The 10,144-nt window shown below is 28.5% G+C and overlaps 1 protein-coding gene across 1 annotated transcript; it reads left to right on the forward strand.

Moving 5' to 3' along the window:
• Positions 1-2,125: 2,125 nt before the first annotated feature.
• Positions 2,126-7,361, forward strand: LOC123294066 (caspase-3-like). The gene is made up of 5 exons (XM_044875141.1): positions 2,126-2,438; positions 4,012-4,366; positions 5,342-5,476; positions 6,707-6,923; positions 7,169-7,361. The coding sequence occupies exons 1-5, from the start codon at positions 2,214-2,216 to the stop codon at positions 7,359-7,361; spliced, it is 1,125 nt and encodes a 374-aa protein (XP_044731076.1). The 5' UTR covers positions 2,126-2,213.
• The last annotated feature ends 2,783 nt before the right edge of the window (positions 7,362-10,144 follow it).

Here is a 10,144-nt window from a genome sequence, read left to right on the forward strand (position 1 = left end):
AAATTACAAAAAGTAGGCGGCGTTAAAGTATCAAAAAAAGGGTTTTCCACGGTTTTCATTAAGAAAAAATGATTTTTTTGTAAAAGTGTAAATGAAAAAGTTGTTTGACTCAAAATTAGCTTCAACTTTTATTTAAACAATTTTTTTGTAAAACTTACCGTTTTTGAAATACAGCTTGCTAAAAAATCTGAAAGTTAAGTTTTTTAAAATTTTGAAAAGGAGTACTTGATTTCCTTGGTTTATTTTAAACATACATTGTTTTACTATAGCTCGGAAACGGTAAGTTTTTCATAAAAATTGTTTAAATAAAAGTTGAAGCTAATTTTGAGTCAAACAACTTTCTCATTTACACTTTTACAAAAACATCATTTTTTCTTAATGAAAATCGTAAGAAACCCTTTTTTTGATACTTTAACGCCACCTACTTTTTGTAATTTAACTCGTATGACGTTGCTCCAATGACATAAAATGTAGCTGACAATGTCTTCTACATTTTTTATTTGAAAAACTTTTCCCTTAAACCAATAGATTCCGAGAAAAACGCATCCCAAATTTTTTTTCCACATTTTTTTGGATTTTCTCAAAAACAGCGGAACGAAAAATTCTCTTAATTTTTTTTAAAGTTATTTACATGCCCCCCTAACGATCTATAACCTCAGAGTCACTATTGTAATTTTTTCCAGGTCCGGCCTTTTTTTCGTCTATATTGACTGAATCAGCAGCTTTTACATTTCATCTCTAATTCATTTCATTCAATCATTTTTCATTTGATTGTTGAACTTTTATTTGAACTTTTTTTTACTTGATGTATAGTTATTTGTAATTTGCATTTTTTTAAATTTTCTCCCTGCTCAGGAAGTATGAAATAACTATACATCAAGTAAAAAAAAAGTTCAAGGGAGAGTGAAATACTCCAAAATTTTGGTAGGTCTCTGTAGATATCTTTATTTCTAGTGCCAAGATAAAGTTAATTAATAAAGTGTCATAGGGAATATTCATGAAATTTAAATTTGGTTCAAATACTTTTCTTCCGTAACTTTAATGACTGGACATTTCAACTAAACCATTATTTTAGTAATTAATTACTTTTTAATTACTTAAAATTAATTAATAAAAGTACAAATTCAGTGAGAAAAATTCAAAATTTATAAAACAGGAAATCAAATTTTTAAACGGACGTGACATCATAATACGGGCTTGTCAAATTTGTTGACATACTGTATGATATTAATTACTTATATTTTGTTTGGTATTACCAAGTATTACGTTGATTTCTATTATTCTACGGATTTTTATTAGAAAACTTAATGATAACGAGTGTAAATTCTGTGTTGTAAATTTATTTTTGTAAAGTGTAAATTATACATTGAACTGTCAAATTTGACAGATCACGTACTTATACGTCATTAACAGAGAGCGCCAAAAAACTGCGTTTATATAATTCAAAATTATAATGTATTTTAAATATTTTTTTACACTTAAATACAGCATTTTAAAGCAGTATTTATATTTTTTACTTTGTTATAACGGTGTAAACAATGAATTAAAAATATAAAAAAAATACATGTATATTCCCTATTGTCGTACATATTTTGTCGCCTAAATATTCTATTTTTCCTGTACTAAAATCATTGCCATAGATATTATGATATTTTGACATTTATATTCATAAAGTAGGTAATGTTTGTATTTTGTAAACCTGCTAGGAATATTCGTTTAACCTATAAACTTCTATTATTTTTTGTTTAATGTCTCTAAGACGTTTTCGTCTAAAATGTCTCATTAGTCAATAACTAAATTAGATAATACCTAAAAAAAAATCTTTAGTTTTTTTTGTATATTCCAGAAATTTATTCATTATGTTGTCTGATATAGGATATATGTTGCTTTTGTATTCACTTATTGTACTATTTGTATGTGTTTTGTGCATCTTAATAATTGTTGTTATAAAATTTCTTTTGTATATACGAAAAATATGGATAGCCTCAATTTTTTGTGATTCTCTTAAAAAGTACCCTTTACAAAAAATGGAAAAGATCGAAATATTTGAAAATAATTGTTTGTATCAGAATTTGATAAAAGTTAGTGACAACACTGAACGCATTGACAATTATATTTACATCAGTGACATTATAAATGAGCTGCTTAATTTATTTAGTTTTTATGCGGTACTGATTTTATTCACTTTATATGTATACCTTGAACTTGGTAATATGACAAGGAAATATATCACTTTGAATCAACCTACCATTTCTACTATTTCCCTTACTTTTTCGATTTTCTTTTTTATGTATCTTTGTAAAAAAAGGCAGGAGGAAAATTCCAAAACACAGAATTTTATGAAAATTTCGACATTTTTTAATAATTTACCACCATTTTTTTCAATAATTAAAAAATCTTATACAGATTTTCAACACTATACTTCTAATATTTTAAAGGTAGGTAACTGATTGCGAATTTAATTTTTGTTTATTCTAACATGTCTTTACAATCTCTATACACATTTTTCCCTATTAATTGCCTTCTCTTTCCAGTTCTTAATTCCGATCTGTTGAAGATCCTCAATCGTGGCTCCAATCCACCTTCTTTTCGGCCTCCCCCTTATAAGTTTCTTGCCCTCTCCTTCGGTAATCATTTTTTTTCGGAATTCTTTTATCCGGCATCCGACAGTGTGCCCCAGCCATCCTACACACCGTGCTTTGATAACATTAACAATGTTGGGATTCCTATACATTGCATAAACACTTCCTCATTTGCCCTTCTTCTCCAAAATCCACACTGATCTTTTACACCTCCATAAATTTTCCTTAAAAATTTCCTCTCCCAAATCAGTAGTTTATTAGCCACTGCCTTGTTCATAGCCCACGTTTCCGACCCATAGAATACCGTCGGCCTAATCATTGTTTTATAAATCCGGACCTTCACCGATCTTGATACCATTGGGGATAGCAAGATGCTTCTCAAGGTACTGAAGCCTATTATTAATATCCATCTCTTCATTCGCATTTGCTGTAATTAAGACACCTACGTATTCAAAATCTGTAAAACTTTGGAAGGAGTACGTTTTCTTAGGTGTTTGAATTTATAGATTACTTTCAGCTTCGCCATCATGGTTTTGTAAATTAACATATTTTGTTTTACTTTCATTAACTGTTAACCCATATTGTCTAGCTGATTATGACGTCAAGTACTAAGTTAAGTAACAGCGTGGACAACGGATCTCCTTGCCTTAATCCCTTTTTTACACAAAAGTCTTTGGAAATTCCTCCTTCCTAACTTACCTTACTCCATGTTTTATGCAATGTCATCTGCACTAGTTTGACCAATTTTTTAGGCATATTTAGTTTTGTCAAGGCTTCTAACATCTTTTCTCTTATAATCCTGTCGTATGCTTGTTTAAAATCAATAAAATGCACATGCAACGGTAGATTACTATTACAACTGCTACTAAATAACTCTTTAACCGTAAAAAATTGGTCAACAGTAGACTTTCCTTTCCTGAAGCCCCCTTGGTACTCATCAACTAAGTTATCAGCATATGCACTTAACCTTGCCCGAATTAATTGGACCAATACTTTGTACACTACATCTAAAAGGGAGATTCCTCGATAATTTTCGCAGCAATGCTTGTTTCCTTTTTTGAAGATCGGGCATAGCATTTCAAAATTTTATGGCGCAAATAATTATTACAACCAATGGGCCTTTACTGTAAGAAATACAGCCAAATAATAATTAGATGGCAACATCTTAGTGTGTCTTAATAAAATTCATAAACATTCAAGAATAAATTTTATTTTCAATTGATTGCTTACTTTGAAAATGCCAAAAAAATTTGTAGAGATCGAACCCCACTTTTATAATATAAATCGATCTTGGATACAACTCAATATACCACATTTCAGCTCATTTGAACTTAAAACCTTTATCGATTTAAAGTTTTTTTAAACGTTCGTAGAATTAGTGAATATTTTTAATTTTCTTGTTAAATAATTATATTATTTTATTATTTAGGATTGTTGGTACCGTATTGCACTTTTTTTGAGTAAGAATTTACAAATTCCTCTGTTATGTTCGTATTATGGCGTTAAACTAGAATCAGAACGATACGAAATGGATTTAAAAAGAGCAGGACTTGTAATCATAATTAATCAAAAAAATTTTCACCGTGATTTTGAAGATAGAACTGGTACAGATTTTGATCGTGATCGATTGATCCAAATATGGGAAATGTATGGTTTTCACGTTGTAACATATGAAAATTTAGATTATCTTGATATTCAGCGAAAAATCAGAGAATCTATTAATAAGGACTTCAACGAAGAATATTGTTGTCTTGTTGTTGTAATTTTATCCCATGGTGAAAACGGTAATTATTATTGAAATTTTTATGTGTTATAACGCTCTAAATTCAATGTTATTATTATGCATAGGGGCGTTAATCATCGTCTAGACTGCTTCGTGATTCTTTTGATGCCGAAATCGGGCAATGAAAAAGTGCATTTTTTTGGAATGGGGTTTTTGCGGTAAAAAGTAAAACTCGTAGAGCTCTAAAACTTGCACACGTTTATAATAAATGCTTACTTTACAAAAAAAAAAAAATATTTTTAATTGTTATATTTCGTATAACCACGGCTATAATCCAGTTAAGATCGAGTGCTTCTGCACTTCCCGATTTCGGAATCAAAAAATAAAAAATTTCGCTTGATACTAAAATATAATGCTCGAAGGTGTCTAGGCGAAGACATTAAACCCCGAAAAACCGCTCTACCAAAGTCTCTCGACCAAGAGGAAAGATTTGTGAATCTATTACTCATAACTTCACTAAATAGCAACTTTAAAATCGAAAAAGAAAAAAAGTTATAAGCAAATGTAAAAACGACTATTTTCGCTAATTTTTTCAAGTTTTCGCGGCATCTACGTCTCCGAATCGGGTCTCAACGTCATACGTCAACCGATAGGTTTTTTTGAGATCTATAACTTTCTCATTTAATTATTTTGCTTGGCCATCAAATGTTTTTTTTAATCGCAAGAAAACTTTTTCTTTTGGCTTTTGCAAATTTTTTCAGTTAATTTAACCATTGATTAGCCGTAAACAAAAAACGCTATTTTTGGTAGCACTTTTGTCTAATTTAGCATTGGGCCTCCGTAGATTTATTGGATTATTAGCAATGCTTTTGAACACGGTCTGTATATGTATTTTTTAAATATGCTCTTTATCGCCACAAAAATTTAATTCTAGTAATTAATTACTAATAATTAATTATTTGGTGTTATTAGAAGTAGAATCCTGTGACTCAATTAATTCGATATCGGACTCTATTAAAAAAATATTTTTTTATAGGTGTTATTTTTGATGTGAATGGAAAACCAGTAGAAATTGAAATGATTAAACTTATAATGAAGAAAAATGAAAAATTATTAGGAAAACCGAAAATTCTTATGATACAAGCATGCCAAGGTGATGGAAAAGAAGGAAGTGAGTACTTTTATTTATTTTTTAATGTTTTTTATCCGAATTTCACACATAATATACGTACACCCGAATAAACAACGTGTAAATATGATGCGAACATAATGTTCATTCTGGGTGTAGCTGAATTTTATATCCGCGATGTAAAATCAATAAGTACACCTGAAATTATCAGAAATATCAAGAATACGGTAGTTGCCTGAATTTGTCATATTACGCATAAAAACGTAAAACTAGACTTGATACCATAGAAAAATTTGAAAGTGGAATTAAAATTGATTACAAAACGTTGAAGTTGTAAGCATTCAAAGACTTTTTCCCATCTCCTTTTTGCAAAACAATGGTGATATCGGGTAATGACGTCATTAACCTATATATTCCCCTTTGTTTAATTATGAATTTTAAATGTTTTTGCGTGCTTCCAAAGATTTTCAAAAACCAACTTCAAATTCTCCCCGCGCAGTGAGAATTCTTCACCTGAAGTGATAAAAAAAATTTAGTCAACAAGCCTATTGGTGTGCAATCCAAGAATTCTTAAGCGTGACAAGTTTCTAAAATAGAAGAAGATAAAAAATTATCTCCATTTTCCCAGAAATGTTATTATTTTCATGTTCAAGCTGATTTAGAGTAATAGGGAATATTCATGAAATTTAAATTTGGTTCAAATATTTTTCTTCCGTAACTTTAATGACTGGACATTTCAACTAAACCATTATTTTAGTGGTAAAACGGAAATTCAAATTTTTATACGGACGTGACATCAAAGTACGGGTTTGTCAAATTTGTTGACACACTGTATAATATTAATTACTTACATTTTATATGGTATTTCATTAAATTATACTATTCTACGGCTTTTTATTAGGAAACTTAATAATAACGAGTGTAAATTATGTGTTATAAATTCAGTTTTTTAAAGTGTTAATTATACATTGAACTGTCAAAAATTGACAGATCGCGTACTTATACGTCATCAACAGAGAGCACCAAAAAAGCTGCGTTTAAATATCTCAAAATTATAATGTATTTTAAATATTTTTTTACACTTAAATACAGTATTTTTAAGCAGTATTTATATTTTTTACTTTGTTATAACGGTGTAAACAATGAATTAAAAATATAAAAAAAATACATGAATATTCCCTATTATCAAAAAAACCAATTTACAATTTTTGAAGAGTAGAATAAACTGCACAACCAAATAATGCTGAAATATTTTTATAATTTTATATATAGTTAAGCATAGAATGCCCAGAAGAAATGACCAAGAAAATCTTGATGATGATCACTACCTAGTCTCGGATGGTCCTTCGAGTGAACAGGCAGCAATGATAAATGCAGATTTTTGTCAAGTAATTGCAACAACACCTGGTTACTTAGCAATACGTGATAAAATAAAGGGTAGCTGGTTAATACAGCACTTTTGTGATACCATGTCAGAAGATGGAGCTAGGTATGTTTTAATATATACGGAAAATTGGGAATAACACACGATATTAGTATACTTTTTATCTGTATCCCATTATGAACAAGTATTTGTTTTGGGAAAAGAATCAGATGATAAGTTACATATGAATTTTTGGAATTCAAATCGGAAATTTTCGTTTATTTTTATTGAGTATGCTATAGTATTATGTGTTTCTTCCTAGTTAATCTGCAGTGCTGTGAAATTTAAAAAAAAAATTTGAAAATTTTTAGAGATCATTTCCTTGATATAATTTTAACAACAAAAAACAAAATCAGCAAAGAAACATGGAATGGAACGGGAATGGTACCGGAAAATAAAGACACTTTTCAAAAATATTTGTATTTTATTCCTGTAAATGTAAATGAAAAAAAAATTAATGGTAAAGAAGTTATCGTATCGATTTTGAAATCATTTATCAACTGATCTTGTATTTAATTTTAGTACATAAACAAAGAATAACTTTATTTAATTAATTTTTAAATTTTGACAATAATTGTGCTTTTGTAAAGCAAACAAAGATTGATTTACAGGGTTGTCTAATAAGATTCTCTGCTTTAAATGAGAGTAAATGGGAGATATTTTGTTCAAAAAGTGTCCCTTAATTTTTAAATGAGAGACCATTTAAGGATATACTTTTTAATGAGTTCCATTTAAGGATATACATGATACTTTTTAATAGAGAAATAAAAAAATTATCACAATATAAAAGTTTAAAACTTTTCGAATGGTTTAAGAAAAACAAATACTGCTATCGAATTAACTTCATTCCCATTTTATCGAATTAACTTCGTTGAACTTGAAGATTAAAAAGTAACAAAAAGTAAGGTTATACATGGAGCTAGAAAAATAACATTTCATTTTTTTCTCTTTAAACTTCAAATTCAACGAAGTTAATTCGATAAGATGGGATCTCGGAAACGGCTCCAATAAATCATGAAAATTATCATTCAGGGGGTTTTTGGGGGTGAAAAAGCAATCTACCTAGGTTCCTAGGTTTTATTTTTAGAAGTATTGACTGAAAAATATGACTCTGACATCTATCGGCGACTAAATGAAGTACATAACCGGGACATTCAAGTTGGTATTTGTGTGGAGACATTTTAAATGGTTCTTATATTAGTGATAAAATTTGTGCCTTTTTAACAAAAAAAATACCGAGTGAAGCTTGGTCATCCAGGTACTATATTCTCAAAATATCTTCCATATAAGTGGAAACATCTTTTTAGATAAAATCTTTCCCAGTTACCTGGTAATATCTTATTGTACAACTCTGTATAATTTGGTTTATTTTTATATGATATTTTTATGTAATTTAATCATGAAACTTCTTAGATTTTATTTGTTATAAAATAACCCTAGAATTGACGCGTGAAGAGCATTTTAGTAGCTACCGAAATTTCCAAAAATTTTAGCACGGTGTTTGAATGTGTACAGGAAGAGAAAATTGTTGCTATCAAGTTACGTACAGTATAAATTTTGTAATTTTATTTGAGGTATGTTGCATTAGAAATAAATTTGGAAATAGGGAATATTCATGAAATTTAAATTTGGTTCAACTATTTTTCTTCCGTAACTTTAATGACTTAACATTTCAACTAAACCATTATTTAAGTAATTAATATCTTTTTAATTACTTAAAATTAATTAATAAAAGTAGAAATTCAGTGTGGGCATTTAAAAATTTCTAAAACGGAAATTCCAATTTTTATACAGACGTGACGGATCAAAATACGCGGGCTTGTCAAATTTGTTGACATACTTTATGATATTAATTACTTACATTTTATATGGTATTTCATTAAATTATACTATTCTACTGCTTTTTATTAGAAAACTTAACAATAACGAGTGTAAATTCTGTGTTGTAAATTCATTTTTTTAAAGTGTAAATTATACATTGAACTGTCACCAATTGACAGATCACGTACTTATACGTCATCAACAGAGAGCGCCCAAAAACTGCGTTTAAATATCTCAAAATTATGATGTATTTTAAATATTTTTTTACACTTAAATACAGCATTTTTAAGCAGTATTTACATTTTTTACTCTGTTATAATGGTGTAAACAATGAATTAAAAATAGAAAAAAAATACATGAATATGCCATACATTTTTTTTACTTACATTATCGACTAAGATTTCTAATAACTTGTTTAATTCATTCATCAATGGCCAGACTATAGTTTGCAATATACCTTAATAATAAAATATTTATAAATATTGTTTCCGTATAAATTGTTTTGTTGAAAAATTTGGAATTTATTTTTTCTTTAATATGAGCCAATTTCTCGTCCATTTTAGGGTTAGTTAAAAAAAAATTCTCACTGTACATAATGTGTTATTATTTTTTATAATTTTATAATATTTTAATAAAATGTTTAAACAAGTTTATTAAAAAGTTTGTTAATTACCTTAAAAATAAAATTCCAAGAACTTCTGAAATAATTCGTAAAAGCAAATTCATCTAATTTTAAATTACTTTAACAAATTTCGAAATTTTTGAAAGTATTTTTGGAATATTTTTTTGTTTTTCTAGAATGTTTTACGTAATCCCTATAGTTGAAGTAAACCTGAAAATTTTCAACACACTTTTTTTTATAGTATTGGAGAAAATGGACACAAAAGTTTTTTCCTAAGTTGCGCCCTTACGAAAGAATGATTCAAATAAAGGTTGTTAATTTTTTTATAAGGACTTTTAAATTTAAACTTTTGTTCTATCTCGGTTTACAAGATGAATACTTTTTCATTTGATTGAATGAGCAAAAAAATTCCATTTTAAAATTTGCATATCTCGGTCAAATTTGAAGCTCGGTCAAAGTAGAAAAAAAAAACGAAAATCTGCACAAATACTTGAGCTAGAGTCATAGTTTTTTTGTGATTTGTAAAAAACTGATTAAAACCTTCAACTACCCCACAAAAATGGGGGTTAGGTACGCCCCTGAGAGGTCGACTTTAGCTTACGAAGTTTTTGCAACCTAATAAACAGTTGTGGAAAATTTAAAAGATGCATTAATTTTTTCCATTTAGATATTTAGTTCGACTGTACTGGGTTCCGATCATTGACTTTATAGTTTTACATAGACTAAGCATCGCCTATCTTTCCGTACAGTGAGAAACGTTCCAACGACTAAGGTAATTGCTTAGGTCAGCTAGGGAAATTTATAAAAAAATAAATTGATCAAACGAATATAGGGGACACTTATC

This window comes from Chrysoperla carnea, chromosome 1 (genome assembly GCF_905475395.1).
Source record: "Chrysoperla carnea chromosome 1, inChrCarn1.1, whole genome shotgun sequence".
NCBI lineage: Eukaryota > Metazoa > Arthropoda > Insecta > Neuroptera > Chrysopidae > Chrysoperla > Chrysoperla carnea.

What these genes read in the sequence shown, in the direction of transcription:
- LOC123294066 (XM_044875141.1), top strand. Translation starts at nt 2,214, where the DNA reads ATGACAAGGAAATATATCACTTTGAATCAACCTACCATTTCTACTATT. An exon ending in TTTATCCCATGGTGAAAACG is followed by an intron (nt 4,367 to 5,341) that starts GTAATTATTATT and finishes ATTTTTTTATAG; the next exon opens with GTGTTATTTTTGATGTGAAT. An exon ending in ATGTCAGAAGATGGAGCTAG is followed by an intron (nt 6,924 to 7,168) that starts GTATGTTTTAAT and finishes GAAAATTTTTAG; the next exon opens with AGATCATTTCCTTGATATAA.